This window comes from Ictalurus punctatus, chromosome 3, assembly GCF_001660625.3.
Source record: "Ictalurus punctatus breed USDA103 chromosome 3, Coco_2.0, whole genome shotgun sequence".
Classification (NCBI taxonomy): Eukaryota; Metazoa; Chordata; class Actinopteri; order Siluriformes; family Ictaluridae; genus Ictalurus; species Ictalurus punctatus.
The window spans coordinates 27172431-27200178 of record NC_030418.2 but is presented as its reverse complement, the minus strand read 5'-3'; the positions used below and the strand labels follow the sequence as shown (position 1 = coordinate 27200178).

The window sequence follows — 27748 nt, the reverse complement described above, 5'->3', positions numbered from 1 at the left end:
CCCGCCTCTCAGTGTGTGTGGCTGCGTGTCGGTAGGCTGAGTGGCGGAGGCAGGCTGACGCCATGGCGCTGTTCTGCCGAGTTTCTCTACCAACTTACTGGACTTCTGGGACTCGCTGTAGTTAAAGTCTTCTCTTTTACTCGAATTTTTTTAGCTTCGGATTTTCACTTGTGCCGACGTGTTTGTTTTTTTGAGCCGGAAGATAAAGTGTGTGCTGTGTTTTCGGGTGTGTGTGTGTGTATGTGTGAAGTGGAGTCAGGTGAACTCAGCGGCTGTGTTAGTAAACTTGGTCAAGAGCTACGTTTAGCTTTCTCTGCTAGCGTTACTCTGTCGAGTAACGAAAAGGAAACGATGTACAGAAAGTGGGAAACTCGGAGGTAGTAAAGACGTGTTGTCTTCTTTTTATTTATTTATGTAGTGTTGCCTTCAACTCTACCCGGTTTGTGCGGTTTATTCTGCCGCACTGGGCAGGTAGGACAGAGTTTGCACCTGTAAGTTAAGCTCGTTGCTAACGTTAGCAGGCTAATAACTCAGCAGTGGCCTTTTCCAAATGAGTTTTCTGTCTGTTCGACTCTGGAGAAAGTTGACTAAACTTAATAAAAAGTTTAGTTTAGGTTTAATGAACGACCGAGTTGTGTTTGTAAGTGTGTAACATCATCTTTTGGGGCTTGAGACGCTACAGTCAGAGTGGTTTAACTGGTTCACGCGCAGGCACGCGCATGCAGGTCAGACTCAAACCCCTTAACGGATAGCTCGTGCACTAAAGTAATGAAGAGCGCGTCCGTCGTTCCGGTGCTTCTTGCATGTCTGGAGAGGTAAAACCCCGGTTTACGTTCATTCTCCGCTCGGACATCAGCGCACCTTATGGTGCCGCCGCAGGCGCCGAGTCATGAGTGTTCCCCGGGCCGTTTTCCCGAACGGTGAGGGGCGACTAGCGGAGCATGGCTGGCCGGAGAGCTCTACTTCCTCCTCCTCTTCCTCCTCCGCCGCCGCCGGGAACTCTCGCGCGCACTCGGCGCCGGCGCGCACGCGCTCGCTGTGGACTGCGGCGTACGACTACGAGGCGAGCGGCGAGGACGAGCTCAGCCTGCGGCGCGGTGACGTGGTCGAGGTGCTGTCCAAAGACGCGGCCGTGTCGGGCGATGAAGGCTGGTGGACCGGCAAGCTCAACCACCGCGTGGGCATTTTCCCGTCCAACTACGTCACCTACCAACCGGCAGTTGTGTCCTCGCCGTCAGCATCGCGAGATCCCTTGAACATCCCGTTCAGCGCGCTCGTGCTCCAGGAGATCATCGGCGTCGGCGGCTTCGGTAAAGTGTACCGCGGCACATGGCGCGAGCAGGAGGTGGCCGTGAAGGCGGCGCGCCAGGACCCGGACGAGGACATCACCGCCACCGCGGAGAGCGTCAAGCAGGAGGCCAAGCTCTTCGCCATGCTGCGCCACCCCAACATCATCCGGCTCGAGGGGGTGTGCCTGGAGGAGCCCAACCTGTGCCTGGTGATGGAGTACGCGCAAGGAGGCACGCTGAACCGCGCGCTCACCGGCAGACGCATCCCGCCGCACATCCTGGTCAACTGGGCTGTGCAGATCGCCACGGGCATGCAGTACCTGCACGAGGAGGCCGCCGTTCCCATCATCCACCGCGATCTGAAGTCCAGCAACAGTAAGAGAATTAGAGGATTATGGAGGATGTGACAAATATGATAATATAAAGTTTCACAATATTTAGATTTGCAAAAAAAAAAAAAGTAGTGTTCTTAAAAGAAACAAACTCCTGAAAAGTTATTAACTGAATGTTACCTACCAAATATCAGAAAAGTATTGGTATTCATCACAATTTCAGTCTTATCATATCACCCGGTCCTGTAAAACACTAAGACACAGTCCCCTTATCTTCACTCATAGGGCTGCTGCAGTTTGTTCTCCTGCATCACTCACTCCAAGTTTATCACTTTGTTGTTGCTGCCTTTCAGTTACTGTGTTAATTAATTCACTAACTCATTTTGAAACACTGTCCCCAAATGACCATTGGGGCTTTTCAGAAAAGTGTCTGAGCTTATTAACTACTGAACCAGTGCTTCAACATAAGATGGGTAAAGAGGAGAGGAGGTTTTGAGAAGGACATGTTGGTTAAATGCACTTTTATGGTAAATAACCACTTTGGCCCTGTTCCCAAATACGGTCAGTTTCACTTCAGTAAATACATGGGTTCAGTAAACTGAGAGTGGGTTGGTGATTAGAAACCTCCTCGCCCCGGTGACCAAACGAGTAGGTTTCACTGTGTACACCACCTAGAGTGCTTGTCTTGTGAAAAAGCAATTGGAATTTGATACTTTCTGTATCACGTCCTCAAAAACTCGAAACCTACGTATTTATTAACTGTTAACTCGGGTTGGAGGTCTGATGTATGTATTGTTATTGTTGTTGTTTGTGTCAAATTTCTGTAAATTGAGACTTGTAGTAGTTCTGTGAGGGGACAATTGTTGGGAGAATTGTTGCGTATGAAGTCATTGACTTATCACGTCCGATCTTGGGCATGTACACACACCCAGGAACTTTAGTTCATTTAAATTTACGTTTAAAAAAAAAAAATCTAGTTAGCGGAGATGTAAGCAATGCAAGAGATAAGCATGTGGTATATTTTGACACTCGGATATCGAAATGCAAGCTTTTAGAGATGTTTCCTGACCACTTTAATGGTTTATTAAAGATAAAAATGTTTCATGTGTGTTTAATCTAATGTTTAGATTTAGGTTTGCGGTCATAGGGAGCGACTGCAGTGAGATTGTGCAGGTTTCGTGTGATGGCACTCAAAGAATGAAGGTAAATGCACCACTTTTAAATCAGCTAGACCTTCTGAAACGAGTAAAGACTGCTCTGGCACTATGAAAATGAACTCCAAATGTATTTAGTGCTTTCTTAAGCATGATTTGTTAATGTAGCTGCAATTGATGTGGACAAATATGGTACTTTGGAAAGTGTTCTCCCCAAGTAACGTGAAGGCTTTCCATCTTTGGGTAAAGACAGGATTGTGGAAAAACACGGAAATGTCCGATTTCGCTATATTTCCACAAATATAGCCGACTTTTCCACACTTTATCATTTCTGTAGGTGTTACTGCTTAGGAAAAGTGAAAAATCTCCAGCTGTCATGTGTGTGGTTGGGAGTTGCTTGTTGGTTAGTCCCACTCTTATGAGGATGTGAAGTGAGGTAAGGGTTTGAACAGCTGGTCTTCTCAGAGATGATGCTTGCATGCCTCTAAACTGCTAAGGCTGCAACAAATGGACAAAAAAAACACCATACCTATGAATGATTAGCTTCATGTAGCTTATTTTTCACAGTATAGAGAGTTTTAGTAACAGGTCTACATATACCAGCTATGAAGTCGTCTTTATTTTATTTATTTGGTTGTGATCGCCTGATGTTTCAGAGTGCAGTCATTAGCGAATGGTTTGATGGTGGCTAAAGCGTTTCGTGATGTAAAGTTACCTCGTTAATGCCTTTGCTAAACTTCCCCCAGCACCCCTGTGATTCAGCAAGAATGTGTGTTAATTTTAAAACTTTGGAATGAGGATGTACCTGCATATCTGGATGACTATTATTATTTTTTAATAGAATTGTTTCGGAAATAACACCTGATTTGACCTTTTGTAGAAGACAAGCAGCTTTAGTATGGAACAAGAATAAGTGTTGCCATAATAGGATATGTGTTTTTTATATATAGCTGTAAATGAAGATGTCTGTTACTTTCTATGAAAAAAAAGGGCACGTTTAAGTTTTTTTCTGATTATCAGTGCCATGTACTGTTTGACTTCTACAGCCTTAAGTATGTCCTCTGCTTCCTGTAATCTGAACATTTCATAAGCATTTGGGTTGTGTACTAGCGTTCACCCATGTTGTATTTGGAATAAGGTAAGGGTAAAGTGTTTTAAAGGAATTGTTTGATATACACGTATTCAAAAAAAAAAAAAGAAAAATGTGGTTGTGCAGCACCGGTTAAAAAGTAATAGTAAATATTTGGTGGATTTCACACGAAACATGGTCTTCATGCTTGCTTCAACACTAGGGATGGGTGATATCTTATCGTTTGTGATATACAGGTAGAAATTCTCCCCACAGTAAGAATTAGTCTTCTCGTGATGATAACGTTAAAGCCTAGTTTATGACGTGTCTCTGTGTGCGACACATTCGCAGCTCGCGTGCAGAGCGAAAACAAGTACGGCGAAAGACGGACATGAAGCTGAGGAGGAGTTTATCGCTATATGAAGAGCTACTGTACCTCTACAACCTGGAACTGGTTTGGTTACAGAAAATCAGTTTTACTATTAGATCAGTGTTTGTGTTTGAGTCTCTCAAGATCACAGCTATCACTTCTAGCCAAAAACAGTGGTGCACGGTGCTATATCTATATCGTCACTGATGTATCGTTATTGCAATCAATACCAGAAAATATCGTGATATAGTTTTAAATCCATGTCGCCCATCCCTACTCAACACTCGTGGTTCTGATGGTTTGTCTGAAGGCCCACGTGATTTAATTCAGCTCTACCTATGCATCAACAGTGTCTAATTTCTGCCACGTTGCGTCTGATGTCAGATGATGTCGTGTAAACATTGCATCTAACATCTTTGTGTTTTTCCTGAGCCGTTTTCTCTGAAGGAATCCGTATTTCATGACCCTCGGGATTCCCACTGGTCTAATGCTACGACTTAAACAGGGGCGTTAATCCTTTAACCCTGAAAAGGGCAGATAAAAGTAAATTGACTGCTTGGCATTGTAGTGTGTCCGAGGAAACTTCTGAGCCGGGGGAAGTAGAGCATTTCTAAGTGTGCACTAGATATTAAAATGTTTGCTTTGTAGCTAAAATGTTGACTGGAGTTTATTACGAAGGCACAGAAGCCTTGAATGATGACCATGCACAAGTAGCTGTTCATAATCTCAAGAAATTTGGAAGTAGCACTCATTTTAATCTGAAGTTCTGGTTGGTTGGTTGATTTTATTTTTCTCTCTTTTTGTTCTTCAGAAAGCTTTAGAAAAAGTGCCCAAGCAGCTGTGAATGCAGCAGTGTCTACTTCCCCCGTGTTCCAGTGTAGCATTTACTGTTAACCCAGTTCAGTTTGTTTGTCTTTCCACGGGTTTGTGACGAACAACACTAGAAGCTTGCTGACCTTAATTGAAAAGTAGTTTGTGTTTGCAGAGGTCTGCACTCGCGCCACCACCCACTGTGCAGCAGAGCCTTTCTGTCAGGCCACGCTTTCAGCTTGCCTGGTAAGGAGGAGCACGGTGAATAAGGCAGTCCGTGGGTCATTCAGCTGTGCCATTGTTCACTAGTGAGAAGGTGAAACATACATTGTTAGACAGGCGCGCGCGCACGGCTTTCTCGCAGCACTGGACGTACTACTCTTCAAATTTAATATCACGACATTTGAACAACTTCTTCTGTGGCCACATCTGTGGTAAAAATCTGCGATGAAGACCTGAGGAGGAAAAAGTCAGTGAAATAGTGTTTGCGTGTCCTAATCTTTTAATACCTCATTCGAAGGAATGTCTCTAATGAGGGGGCAAAAGCTTAACGCAAGTTTGTACAATGGAGTGGTCAAGCACCGGTTGCTAGGTGACCACCGTCCCAAGAATGGCCGACTCCTCGGGCTGAAAGGCTTATTTTCCATTATATTTAATCTCCTCAATAGCAGCTGCTTTCTCTGTCGAGGAGCATGTGTAATGCAGAACCGCAGACAGCAGTCGTACTGAAACCTGGCCCGGTGCCAGAACCCCAGCACACACATGAATATCCAGTTTCAACCACATGAAATAAAAGTCTGCGGAATCTCAGGAGCGCAAAGCTTTCAGGAATGGACATTATGTTGTTTGAGGAAAGTTTATTAGCATAGTTGATATATAATTTACTGTAAGCTAAATCCAGTTTCTAATTTCAGGCTTATGATGTGGCCTCATGATTATAGATTGTACTAGCAAAACATGTATTTCAAGCAATTTTAATGAATATATTATTAAAAGTCACAAGTGATTGAACAAACTCCAAATCCAAAGGTTTACTAATAATAAATTGTTTAAGCTTATTCGTGATGTTTCCCATTCTGATGACCAACTATTCCAACACCTTTACTGAGAAATTACATTAGAATTGTACAAGGTAGCAGAGCTGCTTTTTTATTATTATTATTGGTTATTTATTTATTTTTTGGACACTTTCAGTACTACTACTTGTTCTATAGCTTTCAGCTACATTTAAATAGGCCATCACTAATCTGATGTGTTTTGCCTAAAGTCAAATAAAATTGTGCATGCTACTTCGACAGCGATGGGTGAGATGTACACAGTGGCTGGTAAAGAGCGTTTCAGGGACTCAACGTGTGGGTGGGGGAAAAACAAACTCGAAGAGCAGGATGGTGAGAGATCTGGTCGCCAAGATATCGTGACCTCAACTTCGGCAGGTTAGACAGCTCTACAGACAGTTTTTACAATTCTGAAAATGTTTTAGTGTCAGTTTAATTCAGTCATATAATTAACTGGTTTTACTCTGTAGCGACTCATGAGGCTTGTCGTGCTTTTTCGCAATTGCCATTACAAACGAATGATCTTTATGTATTATTTTTATCATCCACTCTCCCCTCTGTCAGTCATACTGATGCTAGCCAAATGTGGACATCTCTGAGGTCCTGTATGCAGAAGAGGGCAGATAGCACTTTCCTTCAAATGTGTTCTCTTGCCATGTGATGCAGCATGAGAAAGTACATATGGCTGACTTGTACTGACTTCTCGGATGGTATCTGTCATATGACAGGTGGTAGGTGCGGGAACACAAATCGACAACCCTGAAATATAAATTCTATGTATTCTAAAATTGTATTATAAATGTGTAGTTATAAACTAATTATAGCTAAAATGTGTTATGAATTTATTCTAACATGCTTTAAAAAAATGAACAGACATTCTAATTTCAGTCTCTTCATGGATTCACGATTTTTGCCATCGCAGAAATTTACACCAAATCAAGCAAACGTCAATATTCTGAGGAACTTGGAATTTTTCAAAATTACCACAGATTTTCCACAGATTTCAGCCAAAATGCGTCACGTGACGTCATCACAATGTGCCTTCAGCCAAATTCATGCATGTCGTACATGAGTACAGCTAAAAGGTCTCATGTACCAACAAACATCACTGTGAAAGACCGTGCAGAACAATTTCACCAATTCAAGTAGTTTTCTAGAACAAAGCACAAAAAAAAAACTCCAAAAAAACTGCATCACAAATGTTGAAGAAAGCCGCAGCAAGACCAAAAACTCAGCTACATCCTGTACGGACTGTAGTAGTATTGTAATTTATATTATACATGTGAATATTATTTAATTTACAGAAACAGGAAGAAACATTCGTTACATTTTCTATATAAACCTAATTATTGCTAGCTTATTTTGTTATGTTGGCATTTTACTATTTCTTTAGTGTTTTTGATTTGAAGCACAAGTGTCAAGTTTCCAGTGTATTACAGAGAGTGCAATTCCGTATACAGCTTTAGAGGTGTACTTTGGGTTTGCATGATTACTGTTTTGGATAAGAGAATAACAATGTTCTGCTGCCACTGCTTTAACTACTGGCTCTTAAACCTTCTCTGATTTCAGAACAGGATTGTGGAAATAAACCAAATTATTAGTTTAGTCTGTTTGTGGTTTTTTTTTTTTTTTTGCTGCTCTCAGGTTGCAGCTGTATGAATTCATTGTGAAAGCCTTAACTTTGACTCCACTGAATGCTAGCACTTGTGCACGTGGCAAATCTTTGAAAGGTGCTTTCCGTTTCATCACTCTTAAGAATTCCTTCGAGAAACAGCTGTCATTCTGTAATGCAAACTGCCCAGACCTGTTTTAAAATGGTCTCCTTATGCACATCTTCCTGAAGGGTTCAGGAAATACAATAAAATAACAATGCTACTTTCCCAGAAAGAGGACATTTGACCTCCATCAACTACCAACTTTTCCCCTGTAGCACATCAGCAAACATGAAATGGTCTTGTTTTAAACACTGTTAACTCCTTCAAACTAGACTTTAGATTAACTTGTAAATGATTTATAATCCAGTGACTACATCTTGCTCAAAAACTCACTGCGTGGCAAGGTCGAAAGCGTTTTCCTGCTGGAAACCAGAGCACAAAACCGCATACACAGCAGATTGCAACAGTCAACCTTCTGAGCCTTGTGACCAGCAAAGTGTACAAAAACTTCGAGGAGAGCATCTGAAACTGAGATTATGGAGTTGGGAGTGAACACAAAATGCAATTGGTCATTTAGACTGGAGACTGGTACCTAGCCAGTTCTTCGCCTCTTATATTAACGCATTTAAAAGCACCAGACTGTAGTGAACGTGATGGTCTGGCTTGTGAGAACATCACTTACTCATCCCTCATCAAATGTGAACTAGTTCAGACCAAAGTATTTCTCTTAAGATTGTGCAACGCATCACTTGCAGCACTCTCTGTAAGCTCTCTAGCATGTCGCAGATCATGTTCCGTGATGAAAGTAAATACTGATTAAGATGGACCGACTGATTATTTTTGTTGCTTGTGAAATGGTCTAAAATCTATTTTTAACATTGAAAACAGTAATTTGTCAATCACACAATTGTATGTATAAATCCTAGCTTTGGGATCTTCGGTTTTGGGTGATCTTGATGTATTAGTCTCATGGGAAATGTTGTAGAGGCTTTCCCATGCGATCCTGCAGTAACTTTCCTCAGACAAAGGGTTTTAAAAGGGGTCAAGGCCTTCTCACAAATCTTTTGCAGTTTTAGCACTGTTTACTTTTCAATAGGGCTGAATGCTGAGGTTTTCCTTATGTCTTTTTAATGTCGGTGAAGTGGAAATGTGTTTTCAAAAGGCAAATATACCCACCCTGAAATAGCACACGATAAAGAAATGTTAGACTGAATGGTTTGGTTGGATATGATGGATATGGTAATGTTATGGGAGTTGCCCAATTTATTTCAGCAGTTACCACGGCCTGAATTTAATTACGGATGGTGGATTATGGGTAGTGCCCTCGATTTTAATCATTCATACAACCCCAGCGTTTTGTAATGAGGGAAATTCCCATGCACATTTTAAGCTACAGCCATGTCTAGATATAAAATGGAGAGATGGTGAAGGGTAAATCTGAACAAAATAAATAAATCAATTGAAGTGTTTGCGCAATACAGCGAGTCTCATACGATGACTTGCACTTTGGTTGAAAAAGACAGACTGACATGAGTAATTAGAAACAACTCCTTACATATGTGACGTACATAAACTGCAGCACAATTCAAATGAAGTTCAGAAAAAGAGTGAATTGTTTGAGGGTTTTTTTTTGTTTTTTTTTAAATCTAAATTTGATTTTATGAGCTGTTCTTTCTGTGTCCCAGGAAAGTGTAATACACACTGAGGGAAGAGGTCTGTCTGACCTCTTCCACGTACTTTAGCTCGCAGACACCCACAATTGGCCAGTGTTCCTCTGCTGGAAGCGGGAGTATGCCATCCCACCCACACAGAGAGCACAGCCAGTTTTGCTCTCTTGGCTTCTGGCCACAGATGGCTATGGCATTTCTGCGATTCAACATAATATCTAAATCTCATATGTGAGGTATTTAATGGTTGGAGTCTTCCCTTTAAAAATTAATTTCACGCACTATCAATAAAGCAGACTCTGACGATTTCGAACTGATTTTTGTGCTTTGAGTAACAAACGCTTCTCAAACTGGTGTTTATTTTTAATGAAGTAGTTTTGTTGCAAGTAAGACAATAGTGAGTATTTATTTTCTAAAATGCATCACAAACAGTAGCTTGAGCCCTTATTCCAGACTAAATCCATATAGTTCAGTATTTGGAGTTTTTCTTCACCTTGTTGATCGTGTATGACAATATTGACCTTACACTTAAGGAGCTCAGGAGGCTCATTGTGCTTTCTTTGTAGATATTTGATATCACAGCAGGCAGCTATAGAGTCTAGGACTTTCCCTGGGTCTCTCCTTGTACCGTATGAGTGGTGTTACCGTTTAAATCATAAATCTTGATGTGCCTGAATAAAACCGTAGATAATCCTGTCCTGTGTGCTTACTTCACATATCTGTGTTGGGTGATTCAAGGTCATGATGTGCAGAAATGTGTCAGTGTTTTTAACTGTAGACTGGAATACCGATAGGGACAAACGACCACAGCTTGGCGACCTTCTTCGTTTTGTTGTTGTTGGAGACTAGATGGAGGTGCAGGGCTATCATGCCAACTTTGAAAACTGAAAGAAGTTTCTTTCCAGCATGACCCCAATTCTTCAAAATGACACAGATTCACATAATGACCTCCTCTGAACTGCTGCACAAACAATGCAGCTTGGCATCTTCTCTTCACCGCTAGATCACTCACAGCCCCAATACTTTGTATTTTCTGATGGCGTAATTTGCATCATTACGGGTTTGACTGTTGCTGTAGGTCATTCGTTTCCTGAAAACACCTAATAGAGTGAAATGTTTTGGGTTTTTTTCCCTCCATCTGTCATATGAATGACTTAATATTTATAGTAGAGCTCATTTTAGATATCTGTTCTTGTTCTGGCTAAAACTCAGCATTGAGCCTACCAGATACCAAAGCCAGTGGTTGCTTTTATGAAAAAAAGAAACAAATACTTATGAAACTTGATATGTTGTATTTATCATTTGTGTGTCTGCTGCCTTTTTTTCTTTCTCCCCTACAGTTTTATTACTTGAAAGAATTGAGAACAATGACATTGGTAGGAAGACATTGAAGATCACTGACTTTGGCTTAGCTAGAGAGTGGCACAAGACTACTAAAATGAGTGCTGCTGGCACGTACTCGTGGATGGCTCCTGAGGTCATCAAATCCTCCCTCTTCTCCAAAGGCAGTGATGTATGGAGGTAAGACGGTATACTGAAATAAATAAATACATTAAATGAATACAAACGATGTTGTCACTGTTGTGAATAGTAACAACCACGACAATAATAATTACGTAGTAGTAGGTGATCTGACAGTTGATCTCGTGCACCAGTTGTAATTCTTCTTAAGGTGTGGATTTTATCCATGCTAGAAATACCATTATGAAGCATTTATAAAAAAGAAAAGAGCGGATTACAAACAATCCCTTCAGAATGCGATGGACATGAAATCAAGATAGATCCACACTGATTGCGTGTAACAAACAAATTCATCATCGGATGCTCACGTTGTCTCTATTGTGCTCATTGGTCTGTCACGTTTTATTTATTTATCCATGTTTGTTTTATATATATATATATATATATATATATATATATATATATATATATATATATATATATATAATATATATATACACACACACACACACACACACACACACATATATATACAGTGAGGGAAAAAAGTATTTGATCCCCTGCTGATTTTGTATGTTTGCCCACTGACAAAGAAATGATCATTCTATAATTTTAATGGTAGATTTATTTGAACAGTGAGAGACAGAATAACAACAAAAAAATCCAGAAAAACGCACATCAAAAATGTTATAAATTGATTTGTATTTTAATGAGGGAAATAAGTATTTGACCCCTCTGCAAAACATGACTTAGTACTTGGTTTAAAAACCCTTGTTGGCAATCACAGAGGTCAGACGTTTCTTGTAGTTGGCCACCAGGTTTGCACACATCTCAGGAGGGATTTTGTCCCACTCCTCTTTGCAGATCTTCTCCAAATTATTAAGGTTTCGAGGCTGACGTTTGGCAACTCGAACCTTCAGCTCTCTCCACAGATTTTCTATGGGATTAAGGTCTAGAGTCTGCCTAGGTCACTCCAGGACCTTAATGTGCTTCTTCTTGAGCCACTCCTTTGTTGCCTTGGCCGTGTGTTTTGGGTCATTGTCATGCTGGAATACCCATCCACGACCCATTTTCAATGCCCTGGCTGAGGGAAGGAGGTTTTCACCCAAGATTTGACGGTACATGGCCCCGTCCATCGTCCCTTTGATGCGGTGAAGTTGTCCTGTCCCCTTAGCAGAAAAAAACCCCAAAGCATAACGTTTCCACCTCCATGTTTGATGGTGGGGATGGTGTTCCAGGGGTCATAGGCAGCATTCCTCCTCCTCCAAACACGGCGAGTTGAGTTGATGCCAAAGAGCTCCATTTTGGTCTCATCTGACCTCAACACTTTCACCCAGTTGTCCTCTGAATCATTCAGATGTTCATTGGCAAACTTCAGACAGGCATGTATATGTGCTTTCTTGAGCAGCGGACCTTGTGCGCGCTGCAGGATTTCAGTCCTTCACGGCGTAGTGTGTTACCAGTTGTTTTCTTGGTGACTATGGTCCCAGCTGCCTTGAGATCATTGACAAGATCCTCCCGTGTAGTTCTGGGCTGATTCCTCACTGTTCTCATGATCAATGCAACTCCACGAGGTGAGATCTTGCATGGAGCCCCAGGCCGAGGGAGATTGACAGTTCTTTTGTGCTTCTTCCATTTGCGAATAATCGCACCAAATGTTGTCCCCTTCTCACCAAGCTGCTTGGCAATGGTCTTGTAGCCCATTCTAGACTTGTGTAGGTCTACAATCTTGTCCCTGACATCCTTGGAGAGCTCTTTGGTCTTGGCCATGGTGGAGAGTTTGGAATCTGATTGATTGATTGCTTCTGTGGACAGGTGTCTTTTATACAGGTAACAAACTGATATTAGGAGCATGTCCCTTTAAGAGTGTGCTCCTAATCTCAGCTCGTTACCTGTATAAAAGACACCTGGGAGCCAGAAATCTTTCTGATTGAGAGGGGGTCAAATACTTATTTCCCTCATTAAAATGCAAATTAATTTATAACATTTTTGACGTGTTTTTCTGGATTTTTTTGTTGTTATTCTGTCTCTCACTGTTCAAATACAACTACCATTAAAATTATAGACTGATCATTTCTTTGTCAGTGGGCAAACGTACAAAATCAGCAGGGGATCAAATACTTTTTTCCCTCACTGTATGTATGTGTGTATATATATATATATATATATATATATATATATATATATATATATATATATATATATATATATATATATATATATATATATATATATATATATAGTGTGTGTATATATGTATATGTATGTTTTATATGATGAGGTGATGGAGACCATATATGTTATATGAGATACAATATGTTCATTTTAATGGGAAAGGCCAACGAGTATGTAGTCTGTTCTCTTTTGCTCTGTTGATGGTGACCTTGTTGGCTTAGTGCAGCTTAGTGGCAGAACATACCGACGTCTCTATTCACAAACTAAGATGTAAGCATCTGTATTTTTAAAGCATATTATTAGAAACAATGTGGTTAGCAAAAATACTAATACATCCTAGAATATTTCTGGATACATCCGAGGAAAGAATGTACAGCATTGGAGTTGCCTGTTCTGTTGTAATTGACTCACATGCTGGTCTTTCATCATTCATCAAATATAGGAGTGGGTCACTAACCAGCAAGCTTAAATTTCAATTGGTTTCTGTATTTGTTTTTCTTTCTTTTTTGGCATATTCAGATTGAGTTTAAAGAACATGTTGTTCATTTTGTTTTTAATATTCATTTAACTGGCAACCAAAGAATAACACACATCAGTCAATACATATGGCACCGTTATGAATATAGAATCACATTATACTGATACATATACCATGGGCATTTAAACTATACAAGAGCATACATTTTCTTTCTCAAACTCCAGATTACTTCACAGAAAAAAATCACAGTTGAATTAAGCCAAAGAAGCTTTAATGGAGTTTGTTGCTCATGCCTAAGGACTGATTTTGTCTTGCTGTAAAGATGCATGTAATTATAATGGGTAATTCTCAAAATTCTCAGAGGGACCCACATGCACAGCACCAAAATCTCAAGTATGTGTATGCAGTGCTATTGAGATAAGAGAGCTTGGATGGAAGTCCAGAGGTATTGAGACAAATTTAAGCATAATATTGCCACTAATAAATTATAAATTGTAGTGTCGGTTTGTTTCTGTACTTTCCATGCCACAGTAAAATATAAGACCTAATTATTTACTACTTATATCTTGATTTCTTAAGCCCATGGGACTGTATGCGTAAGCAGAAGGAACCTCATACAGATGTGTTTCCCTCTTCCTAGTTATGGGGTGCTTCTCTGGGAGCTGCTAACTGGGGAGGTACCTTACCGTGGTATTGATGGCTTGGCAGTTGCCTATGGAGTGGCTGTCAACAAGTTAACCCTCCCCATTCCATCCACTTGCCCCGAGCCTTTTGCCAAGCTCATGGAAGGTATGTGTCATTTATTTAGTTAGCCAGATACAGTATTATGTTCTCCGCTTTTGTCAAGCTAGCTAGTGAATGCTGAATAGCCGAGTAGTTTCCATGAACAACATTGTAATCTTTAACTTTAATCTAATCAGTTAGACATAAGGGGAGGAGGGGTTCTGTAGAACATGGTGTGTATGTATATATATATATATATATATATATATATATATATATATATATATATATATATATATATATATATATATATATATATATATATATATATATATATATATATATATATATATGAGAGATAGAGACTCAGGAGATTTGCTATGGAGCTTCAAGGCTCACTTTTATTTTCACTGGTGCTTTTCAGTGTGTATTACAAAACCATTACAAACTCAACCAAAAGAAATGCTGCTCTCGCTCACGGCTTTTACATCATACAAGTTCAAAGTGATGCTCACTTAGAGCTCAAGATCACATCCTGTGTGTTTATGTGTCCGTGTGAGGGAGAAACATGTGCGAGCTCCACCAGCTGTATCTCCCTCTCTCAGGCACTGAAAGCACGAAAAGCATACATAAGTAGGCTGGCGGTAATAAGACACCGGTGAGAGTCATCATGCTTTACCTACCGGTTTTACCCGCCTCCTTTCCATCTGCAGTTGATGCTCGACCACGCCCTCCACTGCCATAATAACTTCTGAACATTTTGCAGTGTGGACCTTTTGATGGGGGTTAGAAATGACTGACTGTTCTCTCCAACTTAATGCATAATGTTTATGACCTCAGAATGCTGGGAGCAGGACCCCCACATCCGACCGATGTTCGCCACCATCCTGGAGCAACTGACCGCCATAGAGGAGGCCGTGATGGCCACCATGCCGCAAGACTCCTTCCACTCCATGCAGGAGGACTGGAGGGTGGAGATCCAGGAGATGTTTGATGAACTGCGAACAAAAGAGAAGGTCAGTCCGTTATTCACTTTTAAATACTTGATTGTTCTCACTAGGTGAGTTGATAACTTCACAATGGCACGCCTGGTGTCTCAAGGGTTCACTCCATATTTCCATAGAAATGAGCTTTCTGGTTCATGTACAGGTCAGAATTTTTAAGTTTAGTTATTATTTAATGGATGACCTTATGGCCTGACCTGATGTAACTGACCTGTTGCCAATTAACCTGCAAAATTGCAGAAGTTGCAAAATGTTCCTCCAGTTGTTTCTTTTTAGTAACACTTACTTTTCCAGCCTTTTGTTACCCCATCCCAACTTTTTTGAGACATGTTGTGCCAATCAGATTCAAAATGACTTCAATTTAAACATTTGATATGTTTTCTGTTCTATTGTGAATAACGTATGTGTTTATGAGATTGGCAAGTCATGGCATTCTCCTTTTATTTACATTTTACACTTTTTTGGAGTTGGGGTTGTATAAATCCTCCCAGATATGTTTTTTCAGTTGTCACTTTGCCTTCTAATCTCAGCATGTTTTGTGACTCAGTACATATAACATTTACCACAGGATTAAATGCACTCCTTAAGTAACAGATCTGTTTATAGGAAAGTGTGCAAGTGTGTGTTAACATTTAAGCTTGTCAGACTACTCGGGCACCTCTTGGGGTGGCTACAGTGTGTTCAGTTGTAACTTTGAGTTATATAAGTTAGTTACTGTTAGTGGAGATGGGGTTCATGGATCAGTGATCAACAAAAGGCCCTTTATGGGACATTGGCAGGAAAAATGTTCCTGATGAGGGAAATAATCACGTACCATTTTCCTTTTTTGGGGGGCTTTTTAGTTTTGAATAAAAAATTTCCCCCTTATTTATTTCCTCCAGAAAATTTCTTTTGAGAAACCTAGAGAGGGATGTCTGTTTCTGTTTACTTGAACTTACTGTATTCAGGTTGAATAATTCTTGTAGAGTTATTCATGATGTTAAGCAGTTTCATGTAGCAAGTTGTTACTCTTTCTCTCTGTGTTCCTCCAGGAGCTGCGCTCTCGTGAGGAGGAGCTGATGCGGGCGGCACTGCAGCAGAAATCGCACGAGGAGCTACTGAAGAGGAGGGAGCAACAGCTGGCTGAGCGAGAGATCAATGTGCTGGAGCGTGAGCTTAACATCCTCATCTTCCAGCTGAACAAGGACAAGCCCAACGTCAAGAAGAGGAAGGGCAAGTTTAAGCGCAGTCGCCTCAAGCTGAAGGATGGCAATCGCATCAGCTTGCCCTCAGGTGGCCCACTTTAAATGGTTTCTCTTATGAGCGCTAGTGTATATTTGCTGTTTTAGAGAAGTCTGTCAACTAGTTTTTGAATAGGAATGTATTTGTGCTTCAGATTTTCAGCATAAGATCACAGTGCAGGCTTCACCATCGATGGAGAAGAGGAGGAGCCTGAACAGCACCAGTTCCAGTCCTCCCAGCAGCCCCACTCTCATCCCCCGCCTCCGGGCCATCCAGCGTATGTACTGGTTTCAGACACGCACATACAGTGGGGGGAAATAAGTATTGAATGCATCAACATTATTTTTTTTTTTTTTCAGTAAATATATTTCCAATGAGGCTATTCACATGAAATTTTCACCAGACATCAGTATTAACTCAAGAAATCCGGAAAAATAAAGAATTCGTGACATTAAAGTCCATATATAATGTTATGTGTAATCAAGTGGAATGACACAGGAAAAAAGTATTGAACACACTAAGAAAAAGCAGTTCTTCAAGGTAAGGCAAAGAATCAGCTGAAATCCCTAAGTAATTATACCTCCTGTCTGTGCAAATTAATTAATAATAATAAATTAATCAGCTGGGTTAGTAAATTGATGGTCTATAAAAAGGCTTTTCGTCACCAAGGTGTCACACAAGAAACATCTCATGATGGATAAAAGCAAAGAGCTCTCCCAAGACCTTCGGAACCTTATTGTTCTGAAACATATCAACATATGAACATATGGAAACATAGAAACATATCAACATATGGAATCGGATACAGACATATTTCAAAACTTCTGAATCCTCCAGTAAGCACCATTGGGGCCATTATCCGCAAGTGGAAGCAACATCACTCCGTCATCAACCGGCCACGCACAGGAGCTCCTCAAAGTATTTCTGACCAGGGAGTCAGAAGAATAGACCAAGAGCCGAGACCCACTCAGAAAGAGCTCCAGAAACACTTGGAGGCAGCAAGTGCCATCGTCACAGAGAAAACAATACGCAATGCACTCCACTGCTCACGCTCTCACCGCAAGACTCCATTACTAAAGAAAAGGCATGTCGACGCTTGTTTAAATTTTGCTATAACTCATTTGGACAAGCCTATGAAATACTGGGAGAGTGTAGTCTGGTCAGACGAGAGCAAAATGTAACTTTTTGGCTGTCATACTACACACCATGTTTGGAGAAGAAATGGCACTGCACATCACTCTAAAAACACTATACCAACAGTGAAGTTTGGAGGTGGAAGCATCATGGTGTGGGGCTGTTTTTCATCACATGGTACTGGCAGACTTCATATAATTAAAGGAACAATGAATGGAGCCCTTTACCGGGAGATTCTTGAGAAGAATCTGATGCCATCCACCAGGATGAAGAAGATGAGACGTGAGTGGACCTTCCAGCAGGACAAAGATCCAAGCATACAGCAAAGGAAACTCTGTTAGTTTCAGAGGAAAAAAAAATCAAGATGTTAGAATGGCCCAGTAAATCTCCTGACTTGAATCCAATTGAACAAGATTTAAAGACGATATGTTTAGAAGAATGGGCCAAAATCACACCTCAATACTGCGGCCTAATTTCTTCATACAGGAAGAGTCTTGAAGCTGTCATTACAAACAAAGGCTTCTCCACAAACAAAGGCTCCTTATTTAAGTATTAAATAAATTTCACTTAGCATGTTCAATACTTTTTTCCCTGTGTCATTCCACTTTATTACACATAACTTCATTTGACTTTAATGTTGTGAATTATAGAGCTTATGAACTTATAGAGCTATATGAAAATGTAAAATTATACTCAGGATTATTTTCCATTCCATTTTGCATTCACACTGGCAGCAGCGTAATGCAACAAAGTGTCCACGGAGTTTATTTATTTGCAATGAGGGCAAAACAACCACAAGTGACTGCACTGAGTGAAGTTTAACTTCATGCAAGTGAGAAGCAAAGCAATCTGGCGACTAGCATAAGAATGAGTGATGGCATTATGTAAAACTTTATCGGGTTTTTTTTTTTTTTTTTTAATGTGTGTTATTTATATATATAGCTAGCAACTACTCACAGCTCCTGAGTCTGTCAGTAATGCTCGCTCTGCTACTGGTTGTATTTGATTTATCCAAAATTTAACAGTGCCAATGTTTTCATTGTTCTGTTTGAGTACATCAGTCCCTTGAAGCACATCAAAAAAGCTGACTGAAATAGCAAAGATGTATTTTTGGCTCGATCTGATCATAGTAGTGGATGCATTTCCTATCAGAATTTTAAAAAAATTTGGTGAGAAAATCTGAGTTTTGACCACAATGGATTTGTGGTTGAATGGTGTGGATTTTTTTTGTTTGTTTTGTTTTGGGTTGTTTTGGTTTGTTTTTTCTGTGAACCTTTTCATAATTTGTACGGATATTACACTAGCCTGACTCTACCAGTAGATGAAGATAGGATTGCCTACTTCTGGGTCAGCGTGTAGTGATTTTGAGTGGGATGAGGTATAAAATTGCAGCCAGTGTGAATGAGGGGTAAGTCACAATGATGGAGTATATTTTTTAAAATACTAATTCATTGTAAACACAGGTGCACTCTCAAATCATAAATAAATAATTATGCCACCACTGAGTGCATGCATATAAATGTGGAAGTTGGGTTTTAATACATCAGAGCAAATAAGACACGTTTGCTTATTTAGTCAACTGTCTTTAGCATTATCAATTATGTTTCATTTTTAGAGGAAACCTAAAGTGTGATCACAATAAAAAAAAAATTTAAAGAATAGGAATGTGATGATCATTCAAACCCCCATATTAATTTTTGTTATTATCATCATAAAACTACTTGCTGTGCATTCAGGAGACAGCTGTCAAATACAAATACTTTAGTACTTTGTACAATCCAAATACATTGAAGACATTATAACTTTGTTCATTTTACAAGCACACATTGTTTCACATTGTTCTTTCCCTTTAGTGAGCTGTTCCAGTGACTCTACACAAAGGAACAGTATATATGTTTATCACCAGGATGTGGATATCACGAACGAGTGTAAACCTCATACAGGGAGGAAAGGCAAGGACCATGTGATACTAAGGCTCCTTTTCTCGTTTCCCTCATCACAAGGGCTTGGCTTTTAAAGCAATTATCACTTACAGCGGGGTTCAGACTAAGTGGCTTGAAGTTTCCTTTATGTGTGTGTGTTTCAAGCAGTGCGTGGTGATGCTCCAAGGACACCATCTTGCTTTTTGTAATCAGCTTCACGAGCTGTTAGGTTTCACCAGAGCATAGCTTCATTTTATAGGGTTTATTCCAGAAGTATCCTGACAATGCAGAATAATTACACAAAGCAAGATTCTGTCTGTTTCCTGTAATCAATAAACCAACATGACTTGGAAAATTTGCCACTGTGTTGGAAATGATACCCTAATCATTCCTGCCTACGTAGGAAAATCAAGAGCACTGCATTGAACACTATTAAATGGGAGCAGAATTAGCTAAAGTTCTTCATTTTTGCACTGTGTTTTTGGACACCACCCTTAAAATATTGCACTATAATCTTGAATAGGATATAGTTTCAAACACAGTGGAAGTCATTTCATGCTGAATGAAAGATTATAAATGCAAACCTGCCTGCTTGGTAGTTCCCACATGGGGTTCACAATCTGATTGGGAACCTTGGCTGTAATAATAGATTACACATCTTACCACTGCAGTAACTCTGGACGAGAGCAACAGGACGTGGGGCAGAAGCACCATCTATAAGCCTGAGGAGTTTGAGGATGCGAAGAAGGGCATAAAGAAGAAGGTTCGCACATGGGGTCCAAGCTCCATTCAGACCAAGGAGAGAGGAAACAGTGCTGAAAGGTTTACCACTGATCTTTATTTGTTCATGTTTTTGATTCTTACTGACCAGCATGTTTATAAAAATTTAAAGGAGGCAAGTTTAGTTGTGACAGGAAAATCACAAGTCCTAGTTGTTATTAAATTTGTAATAGTGAATAATTTTAATAGTTTATTATTCAGTATTTCATTAAGTTAGTTCATATGCTAGTTTATATCCTTTCTCCTTCATTTCAATTACTGTGACACTAGCCAATCATGTGCATCTGAGAGCTCATGCAGGCGGAACAGGATGGATAGCATTTTCTGCAAGTCTGTTACGCTGCCCCATGGTGCAGCATAAGCTGCAGTTCGGGGAAAAAAAAGCTGGTTGGCTGGCTTTATGGTGCTCAAAGCATGTGATGGCCTTCACCATCCCGGATTGGGAACTGTCATATTATGGGGGAGACCAAATGCTGGGTGGGAACTGACCAAGACTCAACCCCCCACAAAAAGTGTCTATGACTAGAGCTACATTTAAAAATCAGGCATGTCCAATCATATCCACAAAGGGCCAGAGTGGGTGCAGGTTTTCTTCCAAATCAAGGAGAAGCCACACCTGATTCCACACGTTTAATCAGTTGATCTTGGCTTTCAGTAGACTCAGGTGTGGCTTCTGCTTGATGGGAATGAAAACCTGCATCCACACTGGCTCTTTCCCGAAAACATTGGTCGTTTTAAATAAATAAATAAATAAAAATCTCCTGCAACGCCATCCACATCTCCAGCATCCGCACGTGGGGTCACAACCTCAAATTTGATAACCTATGCCCCAATTCACTAAACCAGGTATTTAACATCTATAGACTGACTCCAGCATCTGCCCTTAAATTATGAGTGAAGTTGGTACCATTTTTGGATCCGCTTGGCTATAATATCTAGTTATCTTTTAACATGTTTGTATTCAGGGTCTTTTTTTTGGGTTAGAAAACATTAACACTAACTATGATGGATGTAAATCTGCCCACGACTGTACTGAACTGAGCTCAAGCTCTTATTGCTGACACAATTACTTTGCTTCCAGGGTTCGGCCGCTCTCAGATGGAAACAATCCTTGGTCTACTACTCTGCTGAAATCCCAGAAATCTGTTCCACTCGCTGCATTATTTGCCGAGCAGGGTAAGCAAGAACCCCCACCCCCCCATTCTCTGTTTTCCTGCAATAACACTGACCTAGTGAACCTTTCCTGTGTAGGCACGGCTAAAGATGAAACAAGCTCTTTCGACAGTTCAGACAGCAAACCAAAGCAACTCAAGTTCCCCAATCAGGTCTATATTGATCTACCTCTGTGGAAGGACGAGCAGAGTGATGGGCCTGGGGTTGGGATAGGGGGTGGAGCCGAGAGCCAGGAGGAGCCAGCCACATCCACCAGCTCAACAAGCACAACGCCGCAGCACACACCCACCAATAGTCTGAAGCGTGCAGGTGGGCGGCGGCGCACGGACACAGTGCTGTACGGCTGTGCCTCGCTCCTAGCGGCTGTGGCTCTGGGCGTGGACCTGCGTGATGCCCACAAGGCCACACCCACGGATGAGGTGGAGCCTCGAGAAGACAGGAAGAAGCGGGAAGGCCTGTTTCAGCGTGCCACTCGTTTCCGGCGCAGTTCTAGCCCACGCAGGGATGACAACCTGCTGGCCATGTCCTCAATCTCAGAGTGTAACTCCACCAAGTGTCTCCTCCACTCGGACTCTGAAGGTCCCGAGCACAGCTCTGTAACTGAAGCACCACTCAATGGCTCTGGATTCTACAATATCAGCCAGAGCGGCAGAAATGTGGGCAGAACTAATAATCTCTGCCCTCCGTTATTACCAGAGCATGGCACCACCTCTGTGTCCCGGCTCAGGAGAAAGAAATCTAGTCCTGCTGTCTGTCAGAATGGTGAGTAATACAAGATACTTCAACCAGAGGTGATCATTGCAGTTGCATTTACATTTTTGTTAGTTGCTTAGTGAATGTTTACATGTAAACATATTATTCTAGGTGTGTAACACTTGAATATCTCTGTAAAGACTTGAAATCAGTTCCAGAATTATTGGCAACCTTGATACAGGTGGGTCAAATAAAAAAAAAAGGTTGTGGGAAAACATATCTGTGGCTAATTAGCTTAATGTCACACTGAAATGATGAGAAAGCTACCTCAATCTTTATGAGGTAACTTTATTCTTAGAACTTTTAAAAACCCTTATGAAAAATGTTTAGAAAACTTTGTTATAGACATGGGCACCCCTACAAATTATTATGAATTAAATGTAACCACCCAAAGCACATTCCTTTATTGTGGATGTGGTTTGCTAACAACACATACTGAAATTCCTTTTGGGTTGTCTATTTATACCTTCTATTTATACCGACCTGTGTCTATTTTTATCTTCTATTTGTACCAACCTATTGCTATTTATACCTTCTATTTGTACCGACCTGTATCGGTGTATATACCTTCTGCATATTGTAATGATTTTGTAATTTTTTTCATTAGGGAATCAAAGGGCATTAAAAATACAGGTCAATAATTCTGGCAAAATTCAGTCAATACTGTGTCAGTTTTAAGCTATACTGTGATATGATTTTGGCTGTACCAGCAAAAACGTGTGCACTTTTCTGCCCACAAGCTAAATCAGAATCTGATTTATTTACAATTTACTCCTTTGTACCCCTTATGCCAAAGTCCAATATCTCTGAGGCACAGTTTAACTGGTGTTTATGTACCTGTTACGACCCCGGTCTAGGGTCGAGGCCTAACATTAAAAAAAGTATAAACAAAAACGAATCAGAAATAATGAGGTTGACACACGTCTTTCAAATCTTACAAATTTAATGATTACAAGAAAAATAATCTAAAACAAACAGGATCACTCCGAAAGCACCACTCTTCAGTGCTGGGCAAGGCCAAAATAATAAACAAAGCAGTCGCTATCTTCCCCGTATCAATTTAATTAACCTAACAAAAAAGGGTATATCAAAAGAAAATACAGGGTCTAACCTGACTCCCTAACTAAGGCAAAAACAGCGAACAGGTAGAAAGGTAGAGCCCAAAAATAAATGGCACCTAACCCCTACAGCTTTCGTGACAGAAGAGAAATATTTACAATGAAAGATATATTTACAATTCAGGCGTACACTCAGCCACAACATAAGACAAAACAGGGGAATGGGACAACACAATATCCTACCACTCACTTCTTTCACTTGTACACAAAACAACAAGCAAGCGATTTCAGTCAAACACCAGGAAAAACATTCACTACTTAGTCATACGCACGCAATCACAGACACACCACACATCCGCATTCCTGCCGACATATCGTTCTTCCAACTTTTTAAAAGACGCACAGTCTTCTCTTCTCCAATCCCCATGCAGCACATCCAATTAGGGCGGCACGACCTGTGAGAGCAAAACAGGGAAGGAGGGAGAAAGAACACACACCCACACAATACGTCTCCTGACATAACCCTTTGTGACAAGATAATTGTGGATACCTGGTTTGCAAGGCACCCAGGTGTGTGTCTTCACCAAACTGTCTCCACAAGGTTTGAAGCACACAGTTGTTTAGGAAGTCTTTGTATGCTGTAGTATTTCGGTTTCCTTTGACTGGAACTAAACCATGTTCACAAAGTGAGCTTCATGAAAACATGGTTCGCTGAGGATTGTGTGGAAGACCTTGGGTCTCCTGCACAGAGCCCTGACCTCAACCCCACTGAACAGCGTTGAGATAAATTGGAAAGCTGACTGTGAATCCTCGCCTAACCTCACCAATGTTCTTATGGCTGAATGAGCACAAATCCGCACAGCCTTGATTCAAAATCTGTTGGAAAGCCTTTCTAGAAGGGTTGAGGGTATTATAACACCAAAGGGACTAAATCTGAACTGGAATGTTCAGAAAGCACATATGGGTATGATGGTCAGGTGTCCACAAACTTTTGGACACGTTTTTTTTTTTTTTAACTATTTTTTGATATTTGCAAGACCTAGTACATTAGATTCATTTTATGTAGGGTCAAGATAAGCAGGCATCGTGCTTTTAATTTAAAGTACCTCTTTAATTACGTTTTAATACTGTGTGTGTGTTTTGTTTCAGCAGCTGGCACCAACTGTTCCATGTCTAGCGCTGCTGCTGAAGTCCCTGTAGTCTCTGCCTCCCAGAAAAAGAAAACTGACCGAGAGACTGCTTCAGACTCAGTCTCCAAGCCCAGGCCGTTGTCTCTGAGAGCCAAACCTCACTGTTGGGGTCTTCTGAGGAGCAGAAACAAGAGCTACTCTCTAGGTCACTGCTCCGGAGAGAAGAGCGCACAGAGCCTGGGCATCGTGCTGTCCTCCGAGGTCAAAATGGATTGCTCTCTCTTAGACGTGGACACTGAGGGACAGAAACGTGACTGCACTGTTCCCCTTTGCCGAATCCAGAGCACACCAAGCCGCCCGTCTGTCTTTGAACTGGAAAAGGAGTTCTTTTCCTGAAATGCCTCTCCTCTGTTCCTAGAGCACAACCCTATCTGACTTCAATCCAGTTGTAGTTCTACGACAAAAGATTCTTCTGTGTTCAGGACTCGCAAAACATTGTGGCATTTGTGCCCAATTTTAAACTATTGCTGCTGGAGTTGTCATGGTGTACTTTTTTCTTTTTCTTTTTTTTAATTTATATTCAGTTTATTTTGATAAGTAATTTAATATGAAAGGACATGAGCAAAATGATCAGCATTCCGTTTTACTGAAAAATGGCCAGTGTGTAGCCGATTGTGTCTTTACACTACCACTTCTGCACATTCCATATATATATATATATATATATATATATATATATATATATATATATAAAAAGATAAAGATGTCGGCATACTACTGTACTTCAAGATTTTGTAGGTGTTAAAGTTTTATTTGTATTAGAAACAAGCATTCAACTTGGATATTAGTTTTATTCTGGACTATGTGCGGTGTTTTTGGAGTTTTTTTGACCCCTGGTTGATCTGAATGTGGAGACACGCTGCTGTACGGTGCAGACATGAGCTTACAGCGAATCAGACCTCTTTATGGAAAAAGTTAGTTCCCTGAGGAAGTTAGACAGGTTATGTGACATAGTGACTTCCCCGGCATTGCTTGCTCAGTATCTGCTTTTCTTTAATCATTTTTGCCAACAGAAAGATATTTTCCATGCTATGTGTAATATTTACCCGTTTTAACTCCCGAGTAAAATGGTGCGGTCAGTATTACATTCTCTTAGTGGTCTCACTGTCTTTGGGATCCCACGCCACGGAGTTTGCTGTTGCTGTTGTTGCTGTTGTTGCTGTTGTTGTTGTTGTTGTTGTTGTTGTTGTTGTTGTTGTTGTTTGCTTGTTGCTGTTGTTCCCAGGTGACCTTTACTACTTCACCACTCCTGTGAAACGGGTACAGAGTATTGTCTGTCATATTGAGATTGAGAGTCTCCCCTGCTTGCTATAGAGTCCTGTGTGTTTTTGCTGTGTCTGGTTAAACCGATGTTACTTCTCAACGTTTACAAGCTATAGATGGACTGTGGTTCCAGACTTTTTTCATATAATGGACACAGAAAGCCCTTGTTATTCAGTTAAATATCCCAAATGAGGATAGGACCAATCAGCTTATATTATACGGACTGACATTCCTCTGAAAATATTCTATAAGGTTCGAATGTATTTGTTAATGCTTTTGGTTTTGAACAACTCCATTAGGAATACCAGACAGAGGTAATAAAGTATGTGCAATGCTTTTTCCATTCCAAGACATTACAGTATTCACTGAAAGCCTGAAAATATGTTTTTACCTGAAAAGCAGGTAATGAATTCAGTAAGAGAATGGCAATGATTACATGGTCTGTGACGACAATTTTTGGTTTTTAAATCGAGCATCTTGATTAGAAATCTGATGTTTTAGTGGACCAAAATGTAAAGAGTAATCTGAATATGATTAGCTTATTCCTTGACTTAAAATGGACATATATATTTATATATTTCTTATTCCTTACATAACAGCATTCCTTACTACTTCTACATTGGCTGTTTAATTTAAATGTTTCTTGAATTGCATCCTAAGCATCCATCCCCTAGTAAGGAGCCCCATTTGAGCTCATTAAATATACAAACACCGATGTGATCTTAATTAGGTTTTAGCTCAAAGCTCAGTGAAGCTAAGCAACACGGTATAATCCAAGTCATTTCCACAATGTTTGTTACTTTGGTCTTTTTCTGTACTGCTGTGCAAAAGTGTTTCCACAATCATCAGACCTTAAGCCTGTTTAGAAAAGTAGTTAAATGGGTTGGGTCGCATTCCCCCCCCCCCCCCCCCTTTTTTTTTTGTTTGTGTGTGTGTGTATTAGAGCTTATTAAAAAAAAAAACTGGGTCTCCTGAGAGGAAACAGTTTTATAATGACTCCCAACTGTATAACTAAATGTCCAGATCTTAGGCAAATTGAGTTTATAGATTTGGTACCATCTGTTTAAACTGAGTATATGCATTAATAAGCAATGAGAGAATGAGTTCAAAGTGTACGTGCAGTTGAGCTTTGGGTTAAAACGAGGTGTAGTGTCACTTTTTAAAAAAAAAAAATTTTAATAAGTGGGAATAAATTTAATTCTGTGACGTTACCTCACACAGCTGGAAAGGGGTCTAGTCCATGAAGGTGAAATGGCCTTTGTGATTTGGAGCATCCGTTTTTGGTCAAAATGTTAGAACATGCCCTGTGATCATCTTATAGGAGCTTCTCATGTAGCACTGTGATTTCGAGATAGTAATCGTTGATCATGAACTGCTGATTTACCAGAATTTGTTTTTAAAATGTGAAATTAATGTGATTATTATGATGACAGTCTTACAGGACACCAGTGAGACTGGAACTGCAGTTGCACATTTGATTCCATGAGAACAAAACACTGAAAGGTTTGGTTCAGGATACTGTAATTATTATTATTATTTTTTTATAACTAAAATGAAGTAGTAGCGTGTCTGTTGGAGTACCAGATATTGTTTTTTGTTTTGTTTTTTCAAGGAGTCATGATTACACATTTGAATAAAAACAGCACATGGACACTGAGACACTAAATGATATTTTCCACTGGATGAACTTCTCACCAAAGTTGCCCTTTCTGTCCAGCAGTTTGGTTTGTGAATTTTTCTTTTTTCTTTTTTTTTTTTTTTTTTTTTTTTTTTTTTTTTTTTAAAGCAATACTTGTTACATAGATCACATGTACTGTATATACATAATGATTATGGTGACTTACTCAATTATTTTAGTGTCTGTCTGAGCCACATGACCAAATCAATGTTGAGGTGGTTTACTGGTACTGTTTTAGATCACAGCGTCAGTGACCGTTGGAAAGGGTTTTTCCCTTAATCATTACTATATTCAAGTGACCAATAAATCCTTTATCACTCAAGTCATCTCATTA

The 27748-nt window shown here is 40.2% G+C and overlaps 1 protein-coding gene across 3 annotated transcripts; it reads left to right on the top strand.

Annotated features, from left to right (window-relative positions):
• Nucleotides 1-27748, top strand: map3k21 (mitogen-activated protein kinase kinase kinase 21). Of its 3 annotated transcripts, none has more exons than XM_017464571.3 (11): nucleotides 1-1664; nucleotides 10742-10922; nucleotides 14156-14304; nucleotides 15079-15254; nucleotides 16274-16514; nucleotides 16618-16740; nucleotides 19451-19549; nucleotides 20191-20341; nucleotides 21381-21475; nucleotides 21551-22234; nucleotides 24436-27748. In XM_017464571.3, exons 1-11 carry the CDS (start codon nucleotides 890-892, stop codon nucleotides 24807-24809), a joined length of 3048 nt encoding a protein of 1015 aa, XP_017320060.1. In that variant the 5' UTR covers nucleotides 1-889; the 3' UTR covers nucleotides 24810-27748. The 3 variants fall into 3 exon arrangements, with proteins under 3 accessions (XP_017320060.1, XP_017320059.1, XP_017320061.1); XM_017464570.3 differs by having other exon boundaries at nucleotides 24433-27748; XM_017464572.3 differs by lacking the exon at nucleotides 19451-19549 and having other exon boundaries at nucleotides 2-1664; nucleotides 24433-27748.

Excerpts from the sequence above, each read along its gene's own strand:
- map3k21 (XM_017464570.3), top strand. The coding sequence starts at position 890 with ATGAGTGTTCCCCGGGCCGTTTTCCCGAACGGTGAGGGGCGACTAGCG. Across the intron at positions 16,515-16,617 it reads TCGCATCAGCTTGCCCTCAG|ATTTTCAGCATAAGATCACA; the intron begins GTGGCCCACTTT and ends TTTGTGCTTCAG. Across the intron at positions 22,235-24,432 it reads TCCTGCTGTCTGTCAGAATG|CAGCTGGCACCAACTGTTCC; the intron begins GTGAGTAATACA and ends GTTTTGTTTCAG.